Source organism: Panthera tigris, chromosome A1 (genome assembly GCF_018350195.1).
Source record: "Panthera tigris isolate Pti1 chromosome A1, P.tigris_Pti1_mat1.1, whole genome shotgun sequence".
Lineage (NCBI taxonomy): Eukaryota > Metazoa > Chordata > Mammalia > Carnivora > Felidae > Panthera > Panthera tigris.
In genome coordinates this window covers 191,852,584-191,877,211 of record NC_056660.1, presented here as the reverse complement: position 1 = coordinate 191,877,211, position 24,628 = coordinate 191,852,584, and the positions used below count along the sequence as shown (strand labels likewise).

The window sequence follows — 24,628 nt, the reverse complement described above, 5'->3', positions numbered from 1 at the left end:
GTGTTGGCTTCTTTAATCTCTCAGCAACCCTAGCAGAGCGGTGTCATCATTATACCCATTTCACAGGAAGACACGAGGGGCTCAGCCCAAGGCCCCACACAGGTGGAAATAGCAGAACCAGGACCTGACCCCAGGGGGGCCTGACTCAAAGCCTGCGTTGTGACCTGCCACGTTTCCTGGGCCTCTTTAGGGACAGGAGAGAACACTAGAGAGGGAAACTAGCCTGAGAAGTTGGCAGTGGTCTTTCCCCCCTTTCTTCTGTTTTTGCCTCCTCCTGGGCTCGTTCTTAATTTACTGGGATATTCTACAGCCTCTCAGTGAAGTGAATTAATGACCGTGTAAGTGAGAAGTAGCAAATAGATTTCCTCTCCCAGCCATCTCTGATCTGCTCTGGGATAGGGGCGACCCAGCGCGGTGTTGATGTGTATTCTGAAGCTGCATCCAAGCTGATCAGAACGAGGGTGGCGACTGATGAGTGATGTCTGCCATGGGTGCAGGTCTGGCAAGTGATGGCACAGATGTCATTGGGTATCCGTAGCCCGGTGCAGTCTAGCTTTCCAGATGTCGCATCCTTATGGGTACGGTGCAATCACACACAAGGAATCAAAGGACTTTTAACTTCACAGTTTGTCAATACAGCCATCGAGCAAACTTGATTTATCAAGTTCTCTGCCAAGTGTGCCCAGAAATGGGCACACCTGTGTTCTGAGTGCTCACCAGAATGTCAACTTCGATAGGGTAGGATTGTTTGTGTGTTTCACTCACTGCTGTGTCCCAGGTACCGAAAGGATTGCCTGACATCAAGGAGGCACTGAATAAATACGTGTTTGTGACACACTCAGAGCAGGTAGATCGCTGGCCAGAAACCAGCCTCCATGGTCAAGAAGTCCCCCTTCAGAAACACCCTCTGTGGAGAATAGTGAATGGAGAAGGAGTTGCACAAAGGAATTCCCAAACCCAAAATGATTTCATTCTGTGTGTTTCAAAGACCTATCTAATGATGCTCATCAGGCAATTACAGCAGAACAAATGGCATTTTTCTCCACACAGTTTATTTACAAAAGACTTGGTAATGAAGCCATATTGGAAATCTCTCGTCCGGGAGGCGGGGAGGCGGCTGGCTCCTGTTTCCATTTGATCCAATTAATGTCCTTCACTCTCGAGGGGAAAGGGCTCTGTGTAATGAGGAGGCTCCCAGGTCTGGAAGGGAGACTTTCCTCCCTCAGTTTTCTCTGTCCTGGCTTTGAGAACATGGGTTCCCAGAGCCCGTGGCGGTCCATCTGCCTGTGCATTGTCTCCTGAGCCCCTGTGGAAAGCCTGCCACAGTGTGGAGGAGACAGGCAAGCCCATTCATCCGCCAGAGACGCCTCCCTGAAATGTGGGTGTTCCATTTCAGCAGAGTGGAGCATTTTCAAAGGGCCATATTCCCTCCGCTTAATCTCTGCTAAGACCCCTTTCTTCCTGGTGATGGACAAAAGAGACTGGTCTGAAAGGCCTGAGTGCATTTTCAGAAATTAAGATAAATTGATATGTGGCATCAGGACTGATGAATTAATAATTTGGCTCCAATTCCGGACTAGGCCATCTATCCTGATGGGAAAACCCTAGAAAAGGTATTCTAAGGCTCTGAAATTTCTGGAAGAGTCATTGATCCCCGCCCCCCCCGCCCCTCCGACACACTCTCTCAGCCAGGAGACATATTGTTTCCAAAAGGCACAGTCACACCATGGAAGTTCTCCTGTTTGGCGGTTAGAATCTTCCCAGTTCTGGTGGCAGGTTAAATCTTTAACTCCAGAGCCCGCCTGTACCTGCCTCGTGAGCTGACCCCTGCTCATTTCTCCACCCTCCATCCTCTTACCGCATTGCATTAGTCTGCACTCTTGGTTACAGATGACCCTAGTCATCTGATTGAAGGCAAAAACCAGAATCAGTTGGCTCACACAGTTGAAATTCCAGGGCAGACCCTCCAGGCCTGGCTGGATCCAGAGACTGACCCATCTCATCCGGTCTCCATCTCTCTCAGTCTCTTGGCACAACTTTCATCTCGGTTGGCTTCCTGTTCAGGTCAGGCTTTCTCTCTGTGGACCCAGCATCCCACTGGAAAGAGAGTTTATCTTTCCCATCCTTCCTGTAGAAGTCCCCAAGGTGATTCTCACTGGCCTGCTGGTTCCTTGCCCATCCCTGAGCCATGTTCTGATTGGTCAGCTGCAGTCACATGTCCATCCTGGAGACCGGAAAGTGGAGATGAGCTGGTTCCCCAAATGAAAGCCCAGTCATTGTTTCTAGAAGGGGAATGAATGTGGGGCAGGGCAGACCACAGACGTCCACACAGATGTGTCCGCACAGCCATATGGAGCTGCTCACAAGCCCCAGGCTCGTATGTCCAGTCATCTTTGGAAGGAGGCACTGTTCACTCTTCTGGAAATGCCTTTCCTTAGTCTGAGAGGCCCCCACTTAGCCTTACCTGAGCTGCCTGTGCTAACGAGGCTCCACCCCAACATTACTCCTGGCTTAGCTCTGAATTCCTCATGTTAATTGTGACCCAACGGGTGACCTGTCTTACCCACTGGCCTCTGAGTTCCCTGGAGGCCATTTCTATACCCAGTGTGTGGCCCACAGTAGGTGTTTTAAATAACTGTTAGTGGCATCAATTTGTATTTGATAAAACTTCCTTTGCCCCACTCTTCCTAGACTTACCTCAACACCTTTTGGTAGTGGTGGTGTTGTGGGAAGAGTACTCGGTGAGAAGGCAGGGCACTGGCTTCTCATCTTGGCTTTCCATCCATCTGTTCATCCATCTGGGGATCCTGGACCAATTTCTTGACCTCTTTGGCCCTCACATCCCAGACAGTGCTGACACAGCTTTCCTACCTGCCCCGTGAGAGAGGATCGGATACGATGCTGTGGGGAAAGTCCCTTGACTTACACAGGTGCAAGCGTGGTTTGGATTAGAGGTGGTGGCAGTAGAACGAGCCAGGAAGGGGACTGCACTGTGTCCTTAGGAGGCCAGGGTTAGGACATCTTCATCTCTGAGATCCAGGAGACAGGATGCTTCCACCGGACAGTACGGATGAGCTGGCATGAGAAAGGTGTGGGCTTTGCAGTGGTATAAGTGGATACCTCTTGTTAATAGCAATTTGGCTAAATCTGTTATGTACCAAAGCAAGCACATTCTTTGACCCAAAATTCCATACCCAGGAGTTTATCCAAGGGAGACAACTGCAAAGATGAGCAGAGATTTGGGTAGAAGTTATTTGTTGAGGCCTTACTTCCAACGGGGGAAGATTGACAGGACCCAAATGTACATCCTTAGGGAATAAAAAAGCACATCTAAACAATGGAATATTATTTTAAAAGCCGAGGTGGTGCTCTCACTTTCTCCGTGTTGTAGATGAGGAAACTGAGGCTTGGGTTAAGTCACTTCCACAAACTCACACGGCTGGAGCGGGGATTTCAGACTGAGCCTGTGCTCTGACCCAGCACGCCATGAAAGTTTCCTGTTCCTTGTGGCATCGGGGGGGCGGGAGGGCTCCAGGGTGCAGCTGTCCCCTTCTGCTATTTCTATAACAATGAATATGTTCATCATAAATACATATCACTTCTATAAAGAAAGAATGAAGTTTTTTTTTTTTAAACTAAGAAGGAAAAACGGTTTTTCAGCCCTTCCAGCATCCCCCGCCCCACCATATACATCCCGGTGCTGTGTTTGGGCCATTTGCAAGTTCAGGCATGAGAGTCCACCACCACCACCCCTCGCCAAGGGAGGCCTCCAGAGAAGGGAGTGACAGCGAGGAGACCCCAGGGAAGGACGGAGCGTAGCTCTGCAGGGTGGGCCTGAGGAGGCAGTGGTTCCTCCCTGAGGGTCCCAAGGGGCAGGTCCATGTGAGCGAGGGAGTCATGAAATGCCACATGAGGGGACAGGAGACAGTCTTGTTCCACGAGGAAACGCATCCCAGCAGAGGCAGGAGGTATCAGGGCCCCTGGGTTTGCTTTGTTTGACATAGTGTCAAAGCCCAACCCAGTCTCAGGCTGCAGATTTGGGGCAGATTTTAAATGAGAAAACTCTCAGGCTTTCCTTCTGTAAAACTCATGGCGTTGTCAGGAGGAGTAAGTAAAATAGTGTGAAAAGAAGGCAGGAGCACACCAGAAACGGGGTACAGGTGATGTTATGGCCTGATGCCCTTAATGGTTCCATGACTGGACCAGGGTCCCTCGGCTAGAAGGTGGCAGTGCCGGAGCTAAATCCCAGATGTCCTGACTCTAAACTCATTCCACCAGTGGGAGGGGTGGAGGAAAGGTGGGCCCAGCCTAGACAGAGGCCCTTTTTACAGGAAGGGTCCAGAAGTCAGCACCAGCCCCAAGGGGAGTTGCGTTGCTGCTCAGGAGGGAAAAATGATTTCCAGAGGCCAGCCCAAGGGGCAGAAGGTGATCTGGGGCTACCATCCAAGGACCTGCATGGCAACACCTCCCCCATCCCATCACTTACCCGCCCCCCCCCCCCCCCCCGACTCAGACCAGCTGCAGAGTTGCTGCTGAGAACCTAGTGCTAATTCTTTCTTTGGCTAAGCTGTCCGAGGATGCCGCAAACGTGCTCTGCCGCGTGCAGCATTTTCCTCCTGGCTACAGGTGCCCAGGCTTCCCAAGAGCCGCCTTCTGGGAGCAGGGAAAGCATTCTGCTCATGACTCTCAGCAAGCCCTTTGAAATTCCATGAATGTGTCTGTGGAGGCCTGCATCTCCCACCATTCCTCCAGGAAGGTGGCTCAAAGGCCCAAGGGTCATCTGTCATCCATGGCTTCCCAACCAGCACATACCTGTGTCCATGCCTCCATCTTTCGTTGCTAAAAATGGAGATAATAACTTCTTCAGAGCTTTGTTCTAAGAACTAAATGGCATGAAACATTCATCTGGCTTAGAGCCAGGCAAAAAGGAGGCACTTGGTAAGTGGTAGCCGTTCTGACCAGAACCCTCATGTTAGAACACCATTGAACACCATCGGATGAAGTACATGGCCTTCAGAATCAAACCCCCTGGGTTCTGGTGCAGACTTGATTAGCTAGTTGCTGTGTGACCTTGGGGAAGTGGCCTAATCTCTCTGGGCTTCATAGCTGTAAAATGGGGATAGAATAATCTTTACTTCATAGCATGGGTGTGAACATGATGTTAGTCAAACTGTGTTAAAACCTTATCTCAGTGCCTTGACATGTAATAAATGATCAATAAACGGTAGCTGTTAATGTTTGCATTGTTATGGTTGATGCGATCAGGCTACAGTTACAAGAAGACAGGAGTGGAAAGAGCTTTGAGGCTGACAAGACAGAGGCCGAAGACCTTGGCTCCAGGCCCGGCTTTGGAATGAACTTTCAGTGAGACCTTGGACAGCTCACTTGCCCTTTCTGCTGAACCCGTATCTTCTCATCTACAAGGGCACTAAGAACTTGAAACTTACAGGGCTGTCTGTGTGAACTAGCTAATACCATTATCCTGAGAGGGGTTGTCACTATTCCAGCATGTACTGGTCCTTAATGTGTGGTCCTCAGACCAGCCTTTGCAGCAGCATCTGAGAACTTGTTAGACATGCAGATTCTCAGTCTCCACCCCAGACCTGCTGAGTCAGACACCCTCGGGGTGGGGCCCTAGCAGTCTGTATTTTAACCAGCTTTCCAGATGATTCTGATGCTCACAAGGGTGAGGATTATGGCAGTAATGAATACATGGGGTCTTGTACGGAGAATGTTCTCAGGCTTGGACGTGGAAGGACAGAGCAAATGGGTAGACTGCTTGGCAGTTGGTCAGCATGTCCCAGCACCTTCCCCCTGTTACATCATCAGGTTTGGGTCATTGGGTCCACCCTTGACAGCGAGTTTCTGTTCCATTTCTTCTGACAGGGTTTTAGAGCAACGCTGCCCAATGACTAGGTCCAGTGTAAATGAATGAGTGAATGAATGTTTGTATGGGCTGCATTATTCATGGGAAGAGAAGGACAGCACCCAACACAACAGACAAGTGAATGCACCGCAGCTGGTTCTTAGCATCCACAACACGAGTCCGGGGGATGTGGAGAGGGCCAGAAGTGATCAAGAGAAGAACAGATGGCAGAGAGCCTTATTTACAAGCCAGGGGTGCCCATTCATTCTGTAGGCAATACAGGTGCTGACAGGGGTTTTGGCAGAAGACCGTAATAGGGTCTGGACCAGGCTTAAGAAAGATCAAACCAGGAAGGTACAGTCTACCTGGAGGTCTCAGAGCTGCCTAGTTCTGGGGGGACCCAGCCCCAGATTCCACTCTGGACTCTGCCATTTATGAGCTGAGGGACCTCGGGGAAGGCACTTATATCGCAAGGCCTCAGCTTCCTCGCACATAAAAGGTATGATAGGACCTCTCTGACTGGGTGGTTATGAAAGTGCTCTGTCCCAAGTATGAGTCACATTTCAGGGAAATTGCAACTTGACTAAATTCATTTATTAGTTTAAGCAACAAAACCCCAGTGTAAGGCAGCCACCTCCCATTTTTTGGCCAACTTGTCTATAAACACCTAAGGATGTTGTTGAATTAGTCAGACATTTCATTTATTCATTTAGATACACATATGTGCTTAAAACTATATTATATAAAATAATATATTAACCTAGAAGTAAATTCAAATGTTTTTTTTTATTTAAATTTTAGTTAGTTAACAGTGCAATATTGGTTTCAGAAGAATTCAGTGACTCATCAGGTACATACGACACCCAGTGCTCATCACAAGTGCCCTCCTTAGTGCCCATCACCCATCGAGCCCATCCCCCACCCACCTGCCTCCATCAACCCTCAATCTGTTCTCTTATCATTAAGAGGCTCTTGTGGTTTGTTCCCCTCTCTCCTCTTTCCCCGCCTTCTCATCTGTTCATCTGCTTTGTTTCTTAAATTCCATATATGAGTGAAATATGGTATTTGTCTTTCTCTGATGACTTCATTTGCATAGCATAATACCATCTAGCTCCATCCACATCATTGCAAATGGCAAGATTTCATTCTTTTTGGTCACTAATATTCCACTATATGTATGTATGTGTGTGTACAGGTATATATGTATATATATCTATACACACCCATACACACACACACACACACACACACATATATGTATATATGTATATATATACATATACACACACACTACATCTTCTTTATCCATTTATTAGTTGATGGACATTTCAGCTCTCTTCATTGTTTGGCTGTTGTTGATAATGCTGCTATAAACATCAGGGTGCATGTACCCCTTCAAATCTGTATTTCAAGTGGTTTTTAAAAATAAAGTAAAATTGTTTTTTTCCTACTCTTCACCAGCTGCATCCAGTAACCATTATAAATATCTCAAACTAGCGTGAGTGAGGTCCTTTCATGCTGGTAAGCTCCCTGAAACAGTATCTTATTCAAAACAAACTAATATATTCAAAACCATGTGAACTTCTGGAAGACATGGATATGACGCCATTTCTTCTCCGAGGGGAACTGCACGGCCTGCCTCCAGTGCCCCCCAGCTGCCATGTGTTCAAATCACACTATACAGATTGCTTACAGCCCTCTGTGCTTCAGAATTACATCATTCCAGTCCCATCGCAGCCCTATCAGGCACACATAATTCATCCCATTTTGCAGATGGGGAAACTGAGGCTTTCAGACTCACAAAGCTTGCTGAGGAGCCTGGATTAGACCTCAGTTCTTAACTCCAGAATGGAGTTCATAACAGGAACGTACCTTCTAAGCACACAGATAATGCAGAATAATTGGTGGCAACTATTATCATATTATGTCCCCCAAGTGCAACTAAATAGGGTTGGAATTCCATAGGGGTCCTCAGCCGAGATCCCAAAAGCAAAAGACATGTTGTCTTCTCCTGGCCGTCAGCAGGAAGGATGACCAGTCATGCCTGGTGGTTTCCAGGCAGCCATGTCCTTGACAGAGGTTCCGCCAGGGCCCCTACTGGCTCATGTTTTCCTCACAGGACGGGCCCTTCTGCCACACTGTCTCTGGGTCCCCGAGTGTCTTCTGATGCACATCACCATTTGTTTCTTCCCTCCTCAGTTTAGGAGATAAGAGCAAGTAATTGTCTTTTATAGACACTGTAATGAAGCCTGTCATCACACAAAAGAAGTTTGCTAATAAAATAAATCAAAGCAGCAGTGAACATGAATAGGGAGCAAGCTTTTACAATTAGATTTGTACTTGTCTGGTGGCACAGTGCTTCTATGAGAAGTGAGAAGGCTGTTGCGCCGGGGAGAAAGGCACCAAGAGATGAGCTGATGGGGTGTTTGCAAACTCCTCAAGGCAGAGCAACACGGCACCCAGGGCAGGCAGCTGTGTCCCCTGTGGGCTTGGAGGCTGGCAAGGGGCTTGACAGAGAGGGAGGGAGGGAGGGAAGCCAGCAGAGAGGGGTTGCAGGTACATCATCTTGGTGGTCTGTGTGTGTCCCCATCCAAATGTGATGGGGTCCCAGCCAAATGTGATCTGGCTGCTGCTCCCCCTTCTCTTTGCCATCAGCTGGACTCTTTCCCCACAGGTGTGATACCTGGGGGAGAGGAGAACACCCTGGGGCACCCAGGCCCCAAGTGGTGCCCCCATGACTGTGCCCCAGCCCTGCCTGGCCCTGTCATTCTCCCAGTCAGTTACAGGTTCTGCCACCAAGTAAGTTAGAAAAACTTCATGGGGCACCCAGGTGGCTTAGTCAGATAAGTGCCCGACTTCGGCTCAGGTCATGATCTCACGGTTTGTGGGTTTGAGCCCCGCATCGGGCTCTGTGCTGACAGCTCAGAGCCTGGAGCCTGCTTCATTCAGATTCTGTGTCTCTGTCTCTCTCTATTCCTTCCCCGCTCATGCTCTGTCTCTCTCTTTCTCTCTCTCTCAAAAATGAATGATTTCCATTTAGGAAATCAGGCCATAGGATAAAAAAAACATGCTGTTGGGCAAAAGGGCAAATGCTGTATAATTTCAAGGTGGTGGCATTTCTCGTTCTTTTGCAAGCAGAAATGACTAACGTAGTTACGTTTGGTACGTTTGGTCAGGCATTAAGCTGAGTGCTTTTCATGAGCTGTCTCATGCCATCTCAGCAGCCTTGCAAGGTAGTAGTGACCTGCCATGCCCAGGTCACAGGTGAGGAGACTGTCGCTCCCCAGGTCAATGCCTTGTGCCAGGTCACACGGCTGCACAAGTTGGCATTGGGAATGGAGAGGGTTGTGTGCTCATAACCCCTGTGCTATGGTCATCATGGGTCTTGTGTGGCGGTTGCCTCAGTTGTGAAGGAAGGTAGGAGAGGACCCTAGAGGTGCACAGGTGGGTGGCTTGGGCCATGACTGGAACCATGGGACCTGGGATCCAAGACCACCTCTGGCCACCCAGGGTGAGTCATGACACCATTCTGTGCCTCCATCTTTTGTCGTGTTCCTGGAGGGAGAGTCCCCTCCAGTCTTGGGCTCCTGCCAGATACCTCTTCAGGTTGTTCAGGTGCTCAAAGAGGACTCAGGAATTGGAAGCAGCTTTAGCTGAACAAACAGATATCTCTGTCTCTGAAGGCAGTTCTCACTCAGGGAAGGGCAGGGAAGCTTTAAACCCATCGTCTAAAGCTAGGACTCCTTCTGGTCTCCGGACGTCTCGGAAATCTGCGGGTGTTTTGGATGCCTTAAACCTCTCAGCAGATCAAGGTCACCCTGGTCCCTCAGGAACCTTTAGGCAGATGGCCAGCATGGTCAGGGCCAAAGGAACCAGAGGTCACAGCAAAGAGAAGGATGTGGAGATTGATCGTTGTCTACATAAAGGAAGGTTCCCTGCCAGGCAGAGCTGGAGACACAACCTTGTTAGCTAATGCGAGTTTAATATGGAGTCAGGGGAGCTGGACGCCAGCCTAGTCAACTGCCCAGGAGACCGTCAGAAATAGAGTGGGGTAAGGTGTCCCCCATCTGTTCAGCGCCACTCTGCCTCCCAAAAGACAGGGGCGGCCCAGCAGCAAGCTGGGTGATACCCGCCAGACAAAAGCATCACTTCCACGTCAGTCATTTTGTATAAAGGAAGAGTTATTGTTATGGGAGGCTGGCGCCTGATCAATATCTCCTGCTTTGAAAATAAACTTCTTGGCTTGGCCTTGACATTAATCTACCATCAGGAGCCCATTATCTCAAGACCAATATTCTGTTCTATTGACTTGCTCAATTTTTTTTTCTCCCCCAAGATCAGACTATAATTGCATTTCTCCAGGCAGCACTTGCACTCACTGCAGCCTCATGCATACAGGTCCCCTTGCAGGAAGCCCGGGATACAGCACATCTGGGGTGGGATGGAGACAGTGGCTGGCAGAGTCATGGGGGACTGAGGACCCTCAGGTTCATGAGGAGGAAAAGCAGTCCTTCTAGAGCCTGTGAATTGATTGGGACATAAAGCCAGATCCCCAATATCCTGTTGAGCCGTTCAAGCTGGAAAATAGTCTCTTGCACAGAATTGGGGTTACAGACGTTCCCACTCCTACTTGTCATTCACAAACAAGGAAACACGGGAATAAGATTAGCAATAAGGTCCCGAGTGCAGCTGGGCCCTACCATTATCACCACAGCCCCCACAAACCTGAAGCCATACCTGCCTCAATCTCCAAGAGCTTCTGGGCCTTCCCTCTCCCACACCTGCCCCCTACAACCCATTCTCCACCCCTCAGGCAGAGTCCTCTTCGTAAAATAGAAATTGGATTATATCGTCACCCTCCCTGAAGACTTTTGGTGAAGCCTCCTTATTTTTCCCTGCAAGACCCTTATGATTGTCTCTGACCTCCCCTCCCATCTCTGCTCCTCCTCCTCCAGGCCTCTGGCTTCCTCCATTCAGGGATTAAGCCAACCAAGCCTGGCCCTACCTCAGGGCCTTTACACTTGCTTTTCTCTCCACCTGTTCTCTCACCCCTCAGATCCTTATGTTACTTTTACCTTCTCATTATCTAAGTATTGTATCTAATTTTCCCTTCTAAGTGAGGATATCCCTGACTGGCGTAGGTAACATCACTTCTCAGAGATCCAGGCAATGAGTCTTGCTTTGGCTTCCTTATAGCACACGTCACCATCTGCAGCTGGCTTTCTGTAGTGATTATCTACTGCCACAGGAGAAAAATCCCCCTGAACATACCCTCTTCAAACAGTAATAGACAGTATCGCAAGGTTACACAAACCTACACAAGGTCAGGGGTTTGGGAGTGGCTTAGCAGGACATTTCTGCTCGAGTCTATCGTGAGGTTGTGGTCAAGGTATCAGCCAGGGCCATGGTTATCTGAAGGCTGGACTGGGCCTGATAGATCCCTTTCTAAGACGGCTCACTCAGCTTGGCTGGCACGTTGGCCCCAGCTCCTCACCACCTAGACCTCTCCACAGAGCTGCTCGAGTGTCCTCACAACATGGCAGCCAGGTGCCCCAAAGCAAGTGACCCCACGGAGGAAGGTGGAAGCCACAGTGTCTTCTACGACCACCACTTCTGCAGTTTTCCTTTGGTTACACGGCTCAGTCCTCGTGTGACTCATTCGGGAGGGAGGTGTCTCCAGAGAGCGAGGATCACCGGGGGCCATCCTGGAGGTTGCACACTATACTCCCCCTCCATGAGAACAAGGGCCTTACCAAACTTGCCACGTGTGTGCCCAGCCCAATGTCTGGCATGTAGCAGAGACCCCGTGAATATTAGCCAGATGTCTGAATGAATCATTAGAGTGTGTAACTGTTAGGACTGCGTGCTAAGTCTTGTGCTAAGTAAGCACTTTACATGCAATATCTCACCCCCACGGCCTGCCTCATTTAATCCTCTACAGATGAGGAAACCGAGTCTCAGAGAGGTTAAGTACCTTGATCAAAGTCACAAACCTGGTAAGTGGCTGAGCCAGCATTTGGCGCCAGGACTGCTGAGGACGGTGTCTAGGCCAGGCCCCTTAGTGGATATGCGTCAGCGTGGATTGTACTTCCGGAGATTTCCCACATTGCCATCAGACCACATGCAGTCAAACTCAGGAGCTCTTTGTGATGCCAGGAATGGAGGGAAACACAAGGAGAAACTTGGAATTCCTCTCTACGGTGATAGCCAGCCGTGTGGCTTAGTAAGCCGGACTGCAGAGAAGTCAGGGCAGGGAGCCTGCTGCCTCTGCTCAGGGTGACCCAGCAAGAGGCTTGTAGATCTCAGAGGAAACTCCAGAACCTGGTACCACAATCGGTAAATATACAGAGCCTAGGTGCTATCTCTTCCCCTCTCGTACCTGTGGTAGACGTTACCAAGGCGATCACCATAGTCCTTCCCGCTGAGCCGCCCTTTGCTGCCTAGAATTCTCAACACAGCTCTCCCCACACCTGCACTTGTTCGGAGCCCAGACTCTGGAGTCCACTAAAGCCAGGTTTAAATTCCAGTTCCACCGCTCACTAACCCTGTGACCTTAGACAAGCTTCTTAGCTTCTCTGAGCCTCCGTTTCTTCATCTGTAAAATGGAGCTCCATTACTACCCACTTCTTTGGTCTTCTGACAAGGCTTAAATGCAGTTGTGCACGGGGGGCTTGCAGCAGACTGCTTGGCAACGAGGAGGCGCTCAATGCTGTCAACTATTGAAAACTGCTGTGGTTATTACTGTGTTTTCCTTGCTCTGTGAATGGGGGCTTTAATAGTCCCAAGCTGATGCTTCCAGTGAATGTATTGGAGGAGGGGGCAGTGACCTTTGAGGGGGTGGTGAATGAGAGGCAGAAATATCATCTTCTTTCTCCCTTCCCACCCTGCAGGTGTGGATGTGTGGGGGCCGCATGGAGGACATTCCCTGCTCCAGGGTGGGCCATATCTACAGGAAATATGTACCCTACAAAGTCCCCGCTGGAGTCAGCCTGGCCCGGGTAAGGTGATGGCTCCCTGGATGGGGACGGGGTGAGGGGCTAGGCTCATCAGCAGAGCAGAGGCATCCTGAGACACCTGGGAACTCCAAGCCAAGTGCCTCGGGGGTGGGGGTGGGGGAGGATGTGCACCCCCCTCCCCCAACTCTCCAGGTGAAATCCAGTTTAAGAGAACTTACTTAACCCCCTGCTTAAACACTTAGGAGCTGTGACCTTGAGAGGGTTGCTTAACTCCTCTGAGCCTGTGTTTCCTCTTTTACTTAAAAAGAAGCTAATTTGTTGGTGACTCTTAGCATTGCCAGGAGAGTCAGGGAGATAGCATAGTTACTCCAGGTGTGACAGACAAGATGATTTTAGGTGGCAGACATAGGAACATTTTTATTTACATGCGTTTAAATTAATGTGCTTTAGAAGTTAAGATGTATTAGTGTAGCAGACTTGTGATTTCACAGGTATTATTAGGATAAAGCTAACATAGGTGCAAAGTCAGACCAGAAGTGATTTAAAGAAGCCTGTTAGATAAATGTTCGTGCAGGTGGAGCAGTGTGAGACACTGAGAAAGCCTGAGACAAAGTACTTAAAAGTTCCAGGCATGAGGGTGGTTAATAAATGTAAGTATCTTGCTCTTCTCCCCACCCCCTCCCCACTAACATTGCCAAAAATTCTGTGTGTCAAACTATTTCATTAGCTTAAAATGGTTTGTATTAATCGCTGCTTGAATTAAATGGCCACTGGCTACAAATAGAAATGTTAGCCAGAGATTTGTTTTGGGGGTTGTTTTTTGTATTAATGATATTCCACTGAGCCTCAAATTTTAAAATATTAAGTGTCTTGAAAAAAAAAAAAACAAACAAGGTTACTGCCTTGGGGTGGGTGGGGGTGCCCAGAAAGGAAAGAGGGCCGCAGGGAGGTCTGGGGAAAGCTGGGAAGGTAACTCGGTAACTGGCACAGCTTTGCCTTGTGGAGACCCCTTCGGACAGAGAGACCCCTTTGCAAGCCTGTTTGGCATCAGTCCATACAGCTTCCCTCTGCCCTGGCCACCGCCTCCCCCTTCCTCATCACCTGATGACATGCAGAACTGCAGTCTCTGGGTCAGGAAGAGCCTTCATCCTGCGAGGTACAAGGAAGACCAGCCGGCTCAACGAGGCAGTGGGTCTCCCCAGGTGGGAGCTGCGCTCCAGGGGCTGCTTTGCCACCGGTGTTGAAGAAAAAGAGAGCCAGCAGTGCCCTCTAGTGGTGTAAGATTCTAAGGACAGCCACATCTGCCATCCGCGCTTAGGACACAGCCCATCCGACCCGGGTAGGTTGGGAGGGCGGTTTTAGATTCAGCTGGAGAGGTAGGAATCCCATTTCTTTTGAGATCCCATTGGCAATCCCAGAGGAGGGTGCCAGGCAGGAAAACAGAACAACGTCAGTCAGGAAGCCCAAGAGTGCGACTCCCAGCTACTAGGAGTGGTGGGACCATGGGGACACCTCTGACCCCTGAGCAGGACTATTCCCGAAGCATCCTTTTCTTATCCACTCATTTATAAGATCTGCCTCGTAAAAAGGCACCACCCACCTCCTCTTTACCGAACCACAGATGAATTCAGTGAATGACAGCTAACTGTAGTAACACATAAAAGTTTCCTGTGGGCTAGACTTCAGGCGAAGCATCTTCCATACATGTCTCACTTAATTTTCACTTGTTTTTAATCCCCACTGGAGCGATGAGATAAATGAAATGTAGAGACATTAACTAACTAGAGCCAGAATTCAAAGCCACTTAGGTCTGACCCGTGCCTGGCACACAGAGCAATTGTTGCTTAAACAGTGACAGCTGTTCATCTTGGTATCAGCATCTCTTAACAAGACTGCGAAGTTTCTTTCAGCCTCTTCTCTGAATTCTGGGTTGAAACATTTTAACTTCTTTTTCACCTGTCTGTACTGTTTCAGTCTCCTGTCGACTTTAAACCAGCTAATGAATGATACGAGGGGCACCCCACATACATATGCAGGACCACAAAGATGCCTGAATCAGGCTCCCCTGAATTTGTGTCCAAGTATCTAACTGCCACCCTCCTTGAGTTGCAGATCATATTTGAGTTGCAGATCATACATTAAATCATAAAGCAAATCACAAGTTTGCTTAGTGTTTTAACAGCCAAATCCTTCTAGAGCATTATCTCCTAGAAGATCATTTTGATAGATTCAAGGAGAGGTCGGTTTAAAAGCCCTAAAAGAGCTACATAAAGAGGGAAACCAAAGTCTTACTCAAGTTGTACAGATTCCAGGACAAACAGCCAGAGAGGAGTGAAGCCACAATTCCTCACCATCCCTGTGGCATGAGCAAATTAGTGTGCTGAAGGACCTAGGTGGGCCGCCTGGGAAAAGGAGAGACTTTGGGAGTGCAAGCCTTTTTCGGTTTTCAGCTTCCTCGGGGCACAGATTTAAATTAAGCCCAGCCTTTGCCTTGCAGGGGCCTGGTATTGTTCCTTAAGTGTTTGTTCCTTGATTGTTTTCCAACCTTCTGTCAGTCTCTTCAGCACTCGGAAAGAATGAGGCTGATATCAGCAAGGAAATTCCATAGCTTCCTAGTCCCAAACTCAGAGTCAGCAAAATTGAAGAGTGGGTGAAAACTTTTGTCTTTGGCATGGGGCCCCCTCCTGATGGCTTCTTTCCTCCTTGCTCAGGAGTCAGCAAACTGTTTTCATGTGGCCTGTGCGCTAGGAATGGTTTTTACATTTTTAAGTAGTTAGGGTGAAAAAATGAAAGAAGAATATTTTGTGATACATGAAAATCAAATTTCAGTCCATAAAGTTTTATTGGAACACAACCACACCCATTCATTTACATAATGTCTATCTAGGGCTCCTTTTCTACCACCTCAGAGTTAAGACCATATGGTCTGCAAAGCCCAAAATATTTGCGATCTGACCCTTTACACAAAATAGTTGTCCACCCCTGCCTTATCTTCTGCTTCTAGAGCAGTCATTCACACCTCAGTGTGAATGACTGGTAACAGTTTAAAATACTAACTCCCTTTTCCCCTTCAGAAGAAAATTTGGATTGCAATAGGGAGAAAATCCTTTATGATAGCATAAAGCCTGTAGAGTTAAATGTTGGGGGTGAAGGGCAGATTTCTGGCAACAGTCAGGGGTTGGAGAAAGATATTTTGGAGCAGAGAATTTCCCCCTGAACACTGAAGCTGTGCTCTTCTGGAACCAGCTGTCTGAAGTTCTCAGCAGGTGGTGTCTACAACTGCAGATGAAATAAGGAATTTTCATCCCAGTTACACAGAAGAATTCACTTTCCCTCTATCTCCAAGTCTGCTCACAAACAGGTTGTTTTCCTGACTGCTGCCTCTACTTGCCAGTAATGTGGTTGTCATTTTTATATCGATCATCCCTGTGCTTCATATTCAAAGAAGCAGCAAGCTTTGCACCTCAAAGGATTTTTTAAAATTCCAGCTGCTGGTGGAATTACAACTTTTGGTTGCAAATTATTGTTTTCAACCAGGGTGCTTGGTCAGCACTCTTAATAGAAAATGACAGAAACCCCACTCAAACTGGCATAAGCAGAAAGAGAATTCACTGACTTATGTTAATAGAAAGTCCCAAGATAGTGCTCACTTCAGGTATGGCTGGATTCAGGTACTAAAAGGAACGTGTTCCTCGTCCAGCCCTCAGTTCTGCTTCATTCATTCAGCCTTGGTCAGGTTTTCCATATGACCCAGCAGCTCTGGCCTCTAGCTTACCCAGCAATGAATGCAAGTGGAAAGAGCAATTCTCCCCAATAGTTCCAGTGAAATCGCCATGCTAATGTCATTGATTCTGATTGGCTTGGCGTGAGTCACGTGCTCGCTGACCAATCCCTAGAGTCAGGGCTGGTTCCCATTAGCGGGGCTGGTTCATGTACCTTTCCTGAAGACACTTGACAGAGAGGACAGAAGCAGAGGAGGGAGGCTACAGCTAGAAAAAGGGGGTGGAAGATGCACAGGTAAAACAACAGCCATCTCTTAGCCAGAAGCTGTAGAGTCCTTAAAACATGCATAAATAAATATAGAAGGCTTTAAAAACATGGTGGGCTAGGGTCTTTGATGCAACACAAAATAAGAAAGATGAACCTCAACTTCCAGGATCCTTGCCCCCAGCCCCCCTTCCCCGCCCCTGGCCTCAGCCCCTCGGGGGGCCTGACCCTTCCACCTCCCTGTCGCCCTCCAGAACCTGAAGCGAGTAGCCGAGGTGTGGATGGACGAGTACGCCGAGCACATTTACCAACGCCGGCCAGAGTACCGCCACCTGTCTGCTGGGGACGTCGCCGCCCAGAAGAAGCTCCGCAGCTCCCTTAACTGCAAGAGTTTCAAGTGGTTTATGACCAAGATCGCGTGGGACCTGCCCAAATTTTACCCGCCGGTGGAGCCCCCGGCGGCAGCTTGGGGAGAGGTGAGTCTGAAGGGCCCAGTGCAAAATGCAAACGCGGAACCCCTATTCACAAGACAGGCAAAGAGTGCCAATTAAGGCATGAAATATAAAACATGTTTCTTTTCTTGAGTCTCTCTAGCCTTGTGGTGGTTTTTATATGCTACTTAATGTTCTAAGTAGAGAAAAATTAAAACTTTAATATTAGCATAAATTTTACCATTCAGCTTCATATTATGCAGTGTGAGTTTTAAATGCAAATAGAAGAGCATTTAGCTCATGTGCCAGATGGGTGAAATTTCACAATCTGTATTTCAACCCTTGTACGTGCATATGTATTTCTTACCAGAACAGTGCAAACACAGCACAAAGCTAACTCAGCTGATTTTATTTCACTTGTTGCTAATGCATACTTTATTTTATTAAATTTTTTAAATGTGAGAGAGAGAGAGAGAGAGAGAGAGAGAGAGAGAGAGAGAGAGAATCCCAAGCAGGCTCTGTGCTTCCAGTGTGGAGCTCATTGTGGGGCTTGAACTCACGAACCATGAGATCATGACCTGAGCCAAAACCAGGAGTCAGTTGCTTAACCAGCTGAGCCACCTAGGTACCCCGATGATGCATACTTTCTAAACCCACTCTACCTGTGGCTTGCTGATGCGTGAGGAAGAGCAGAAAGAAAAACTGGGGGTTGCCCTCTTCTTCCCTTCCTTCTGTGTTGTTATCTTCCGCTGGTAAGGAAAGTGGTCTGCAGGTCCAGGGAAGTAATGCAAGTAAGAGGCCATTAGAGCTCCCTGGCTCTTCCTGTGTCTCTGAATACCTCGGCCTTCTTTGTGCAGTCAAGTTCTGGTCAGAAAGCATGGCCTTCAGGCATGCCAGCACCCCACTTAGTCTTACCTGTAACTTGAGTCTTGCTGAACTCCCATGCATGCAGGACCCCAAGGATTCTGTGCTTCTGGGGCATCACAGAAGAAAGGTACAGCGAATGCCCGTGTACCGTGTTATCACCTCTGCTCACATGCATGCTCCCTTGTCCTGTCAGATTCCACTGACAAGTTCAAAGATAAAATTATTAAAAAAAAATTTTTTTAACTTAAATCCAAGTTAGTTAACATATAGTGTAATAATAATTTCAGGAGTAGAATTTAGTGATTCACCACTTACATAGAACACCCAGTGCTCATCCCAACAAGTGCCCTCCTTAAGGCCTGTCACCCATTTAGCCCATCCCACTATCCACCTCCCCTCCAGCAACCCTCAGTTTGTTCTCTGTATTTAAGAGTCTCTTATGATTTGCCTCTCTCTGTGTTTTTATTTTATTTTTCCTTCCCTCCTCCTATGTTCATCTGATGAGTTTCTCAAATTCCACATGAGTGAAACCCTATGAGATCTGTCTTTCTCTGACTGACTCATCTCACTTGGCATAATACCCTCCAGTTCCATCCACGTTGTTGCAAATGGCAAGATTTCGTTCTTTTTCATTGCCAAGTAGTATTCCATTATATATATATATATGTTTACATATATATGTTTAAAATTTATATATATATATATATGTAAACAAACCACATCTTCTTTATGCATTCATCAGTCGAACACTTGAGCTCTCCATAATTTGGCTGGCACGTGAAAAGATGCTCAACATCACTCATCATCAGGGAAATACAAATCAAAACCACAATGAGATACCACCTCACACCTGTCCCGGTGGCTCAGATTAACAACACAGGAAACAACAGGTATTAGCGAGGATGTGGAGAAAAGGGAAGTCTTTTGCACTGTTAATGGGAATGCAAACTGGTTCAGCCAGTCTGGAAAACAGTATGGAGGTTCCTCAAAAAAATTAAAATAGAACTACCTTACAACCCAGCAGTAGCACTACTATATATTTATCCAAAGGATAAAAAATGCCGATTGGAAGGGACACATGTACCCCAATGTTTACAGCAACACTATTATTAAAACTTTTAAGAGCACGACAGCAGAGCTTTAAACCAATGACAGCCCTTTCTGAGTGAGGGTCCTGGGGCCGCTGCCTGTGTCACACTCCTCAAGCCCATCCTGCTGGGGGAGGCAGACCGTCTTCTAGCAGAAGAAGCACTCTGTCAGCAGACTCTGGCTCCTGGTGTCTGAGCTGAGAGGACCACTCATTTATAGATGGACATACCGGGGCTGGGGGACAAGGAGCATAAGGGTTAGATCTCCTTCCTTGCAGGTGACAGAAGTCCAGTTTGAAATGAAAAGAGAAATGTAGTGAATCTCATAGAAACGTTGGGTAGCTGTGGCTTCAGGCACGTGGATCCAGGGGCTCAAATGATGTCAGTTGCTTTTTCTCCTGTTTACCTCTGCTGCCATTTCTGTTAGCCTCATGCTGAGGGTAGCAAGATGGTTTCCAGAAGCTTGAAGCTAGCCCAGCAACAGAAAATATATGCCTCCTTCCCAGTAAAGCCAGCACAGCTCCAGGAATCAAGTCTGATTCTTAGGTCTGCACCAATCACTGTGGCCACGGGAGGAAGGGGGAAAGCAGGGGTGGACAGATACTCTGGCAGGCCACAGAGTGGGGAGAGGGCGGTAGTCCCAAAGAAAATCAGGGTGCTGTTACCAAAGGAAAGAGTGAGGGGTTTGAGCCAACAGAAACACCAGGTATGGCTTGTTCTAATTCATACATCAAGTTAGAGGGGCTTTTCCTGACTAAGCTGTCTGGCCCATCCCATCTAACACCAGCATAGATACTGTAGAGGAGGTGTCGTGTTGACTTCCCTCATGAAGCTCTTCATTTCTTTGCCAGTTTATTGGCTTTTACCCCTGTATTAGGGCCAGTCTTCCAAGAAGCAGACACCAAGAGACTTGTTGGGGAACCCCTGAGAGAAGGAACCAGAAGGGAGCCAGGAGAGGCTGGGAGATCTGCTGTGGGGCTGGTCTGCCTGCTGGGAATGGGAAAGGGGAGGAAGAAGGGCTGCCGTAGGAGGAGTCCCACACTGCAAGGATGCTCTTGAGCCAAGTGACTGAGCAGTCTTCAAGCCAAGTCTCCTACCAGAGAAGTCGGCATCTCCCTGGAATGGGCCTCCACAGTCCCCCTGTCCCGCTCCATCGCTGGCTGGAAGCAGCCCATGGGAAGCACAGCCTACACTCAGTCACAGTGGATTCCGGACACAGCGGCCGGGCAGTCAGACTCCCTGCAGCAGGGCAACTGAGGAGCACGTTTTCACAGCCACCACACCTCCAACCCAACCCCTCAGTCAAGATAGGAGTGATTCTGTGAGGGAGGCAGGAACTGCACGATGCACCTACACGGCACGGTGGCCTTCAGGTAGTGAGTGCTGACCAACCGTGAGCAGTGAGGCCTTCTGCTCCAGCCCAGTGCTCCTCCCACCACACCACACCCTGTCTTACTGAAACTCTTGTTTTTTGGATCGAGAACCTCTTGCCATTCACCTGCTCTTTAAGGCCAAGACCCCACAGCAAAGATGCCCCATCCTTTTCTAGGGTGGCTTTCAAGATATGGTCCCTGCGTCTCCTGGAGTGGGAGTAAATTCCATTCCTGGAACTGTTGGATCAGATTCTCCAGGAATGGAGCCAGAGAGTCCTCTGAATACCAACCCCCCTCAACTTCCAGGTCCCCACTGCCACCCTGTGACTTTGCATGCTCTAGGACAAAGCTGGCTTTGGAGGAGCTCCTCTCTGAGGACTGAGTATTCCTGTACTGAGAAGCGCAAGGCATGTCCACCAACCCAGGGCAAGCTTCATTAAGATAATGCAGAGCTTCCTCCATCCGATGTCTCTGCTGGGTTCCCTCCTTCCATCCCAGCGGGGTCCCAGGGGACTATCTCAAGGTGCCTCATTAGTCCACTCTTTCCTTCTGTCTCTTTCAGATTCGCAACGTGGGCACAGGGCTGTGTGCTGACACGAAGCATGGGGCCCTGGGCTCCCCGCTGAGGCTGGAGAGCTGTGTCCGGGGCCGTGGGGAGGCTGCCTGGAACAACATGCAGGTAAGGGCCACTTCTCAGGGACTGGCAGCCAGGTTTTCCTGGGCCATCTGTGACCTGGAATGCTCACATGGTCAGGGCAGGGAGAGAGACGCCAAGGGTCAGTGACGAGTCACAAAAGCTAGCCCAGGGGATGAGTTATAAGAGCTTTCTGAACACCTTAGAAAGAGGAATCTTTCACATTGCAATAAAATCATCAATCGGGTCTGTTGGCAAATGACAGACACTCAGCCCAAATGGCCTTCAACAAAAAGAAGAACATATTGGCTCATGTATGCCATTGAAGAGCTTAAATGATGTCATCAGGAGCTCTCCAGGGTCTCAACTCTTCTTTCTCTCTGTTGGCCTCATCCTTCATCCAGCTCTTCCCACATGGTGGCAGATATGACCACCAGCAGCAAAGGCTTCCAACCCGCCAGTGAAAAGGCATGTCCCTTTCCAGAGTTCTGGAGAAGCCGTGGGGTGCTCACATATTGGCTTTCCTGAGCCAGTTACAATAGGGGATGTGATACAGTCTTCATGTTGATCAAGCCCACGTCACATGCCCACTCCTGGAGCCTGTGGTGTGGTTAGCCTCACCTGAAGGACGGGGAGACGAATGAGGAGAGTGGGTTCCCCAGGGGATCGTGCCCAGGCGGTGTTATCAGAAGAATGAAGGCTATAGGCCAGCAGTGCAGAAAAAGCCACCACCCTCAAGAAACTGCATTTAACTTGCCGTGATCCCCCCAGCACCAACGGTTAACCCTAAAATCACACCGCATCCTGCATCCACTGACTCTTGGTTCGAGGGAACATTTTTATAGTCTCCTTCCTGTGGGTTTTCTGACATTTTGGAAGTGCACACTGATAGAAGCCCATATTGCGGGGCCTCTGCAAAAACAGAGCTCAGAAGGGGTGTGTGGCACGCTCACTGCGAAGGAACAGCACCACCTCTCAGATGGGCCCAGTGCCCGGACTGACAGTGTCTGCCCCTCCCTCTGAAGTCCTTGCTCCCTCTCCTCCCTTGGTAACAGTTATTAGAAGTGGCCCTCCTTCACCGATTCTCCTGAATTCTTCAGGGCAGCGTGTGGCTGCTCCCCACACCCACCCCACGAAGGAGAACCCCAAAAGAGACCAGGAAGAGCACAGGGCCTGGGAGAACGTGCCCGGAGAGCTCGACCTGGGATAGCCTCACTATATGGCAGAGTCCACACTAATGCCTGAAGATTCATTCAGACAAGGAACAAAATGATGTCTGGCTGCCTGGCTGTGCCAGCCTCCACCCTCTGAAATGGGAAGCATGGCAGCCCATTTGCCCCTGTGGGATCGATATTCCCTAGGGCTCTCAGACACCCTGAGCAGAGAGCTCTCGTGAGCCTGAAAAGGGAGAAATGTGAGTCTAAAATGCAGAAGACCCGGGAGATAATCAGGAAGCAGTAGCTGGCACAACCACTCCTTTGCCACCATGGGGTCCACTCCTGGCCAACATGGAGTAGGGTAACAGGGACTGGATTTACCCTCCTGCCAGAAACAACTGAAAAACAGAAAATGTGTGAAACGCTCTTTTCAAGAGAGCAGACAACAGAGGGTTCTATTAAAGAGACGGACATTGCCGTTGTAAACCTTCCCTCAAAGAAAACTCCAGGCCCAGATAGATTCATTGGTGATTCCTACCAAACACTTAAGCAATGTTACAACTCTACAAAAACTTTTCCAGAAAAGGAGGGAATACTCGCCAACTTATTTTGTGAGGCCAGCATTACCGTTGTAGCAAAACCAGACTGACCCATATACGAAAATTACAGACCAGTATCCCTTGTGAACATAGGTGCAAAAATTCTAAACAGAATTTTAGAAAATCCCATCCAACAGTGTGTAAAAAGGATAATACATCGTGACTAAGTGTAATTTATCTGAGGGATGCATGATTGGTTGAACATTAGAAAAGTAATCAATAGATTCACCATGCTAACTGAAAAAGAAAAACCACATAATCACCTTATACCCAGAAAAAGCATTTGACAAAATCCAACATTCATTTCTGATAAAAACTGTCGCAAACCAGGAATAAGGGAACTTCCTCAACTTGATCAAGGTCATCTATAGAAAACCCGCAGCTAACATCAAACTTAATGGTAAAAATCTGAATTTTTTACCCCTAATATCAGGGATAATACAGGGACTCTGACCTTACTGTTTCTATTTGACACTGTACTAACCTGTGGCGAGAAAAAGAAATAAAAGTCATGCAGATGGGTGAAGAAGGAAAATAATTTGTAGACTATATGATCATCTTTATTTGTAGACTGTAGGATCACCTTTGTGGAAAATTCTATTGACTCTACAGAGAAACTACCAGAATTAATAAATGAACTTATCAAAGTTATGAGATACGAAAACCAATTGTATTTCTATACATGAATAATGAAGAATCAGAAATTAAAACAAGTCAAATTAAAATTAAATTGAGTCAAAACATATCAAATTATGTACTTTAAATGTGTGTGGTTAATTGTATGCCAGTTATTCTCCAGTAAAGCTGCTGGAAAAAATGCTTATCAACTCAATACAACAGTGAACCTGGTTTGGATCCTGATTGAAACAGACTGTGAAAAGAAACTTACAAAGCAATTTAAGAACACTTGAACTCTTCTTACTTGATGACCTTGAGGACTTTGCAATAACTTTTTATTGTTATAATGGCACTTCAGTGAAGTATTTTCACCTGAGATGATATGATGTCTGTAATTTGCTTCAGAATAACGTTGAGGTGGGGGGTTGTGATGGGGGGGTAAAGCTGTAACAAGATTCACCATGAGTTGGTAATTGTTGAAGCTGGGTGATTGGAAGAGGTGTGGTCGATACTGTTCCCTGGATCTCAATGTTTAACATTTTCTATCATTACAGAAAAGAGAGGGGTGCCTGGGTGGCTCAGTTGGTTGAGCATCCAACTCTTGATTTCAGCTCAAGATCTCATGGTTGTGGGATCGAGCCCCGCGTCGGGGTCTGTGCTGATGGCATGGAGCCTGCTTGGGATTCTCTCTCCCCCTCCTCCCTCTGCCCCTCCCCTGCACATGCACTCTCGCTCTCTCAAAAAGAAAAAAAAAAAAGAAAGAAAGTCCCCGGTTTTGCCATCCCTATAATGATGTCCCTGTATGTACAGGTGTTCACCTTCACCTGGAGAGAGGACATCCGACCTGGAGACCCCCAACACACGAAGAAGTTCTGCTTTGACGCCATCTCCAACACCAGCCCGGTCACCCTCTATGACTGCCACAGCATGAAGGGCAACCAGCTGTGGAAATACCGCAAAGTAAGGCGGGCTGTGTGGGCGGAACAGGGCAACCTGCTTGGTTTTAAACAAAGAGAAGCAGACGGGCATGCAGCACCTCACTTCCCCCCACA

General features: G+C 48.2%; 1 protein-coding gene across 2 annotated transcripts in view; it reads left to right on the top strand.

The window, feature by feature from the left end:
* Window positions 1–24,628, top strand: part of GALNT10 (polypeptide N-acetylgalactosaminyltransferase 10) — a 221,672-nt gene that overhangs the window by 192,547 nt on the left and 4,497 nt on the right. For both annotated transcript variants that reach the window (XM_042993828.1, XM_042993835.1), the window contains 4 exons: window positions 12,757–12,864; window positions 17,064–17,285; window positions 21,131–21,247; window positions 24,387–24,536. In XM_042993828.1, the coding sequence (XP_042849762.1) occupies window positions 12,757–12,864; window positions 17,064–17,285; window positions 21,131–21,247; window positions 24,387–24,536 (597 nt within the window). The remainder of the gene's footprint in view (window positions 1–12,756; window positions 12,865–17,063; window positions 17,286–21,130; window positions 21,248–24,386; window positions 24,537–24,628) is intronic.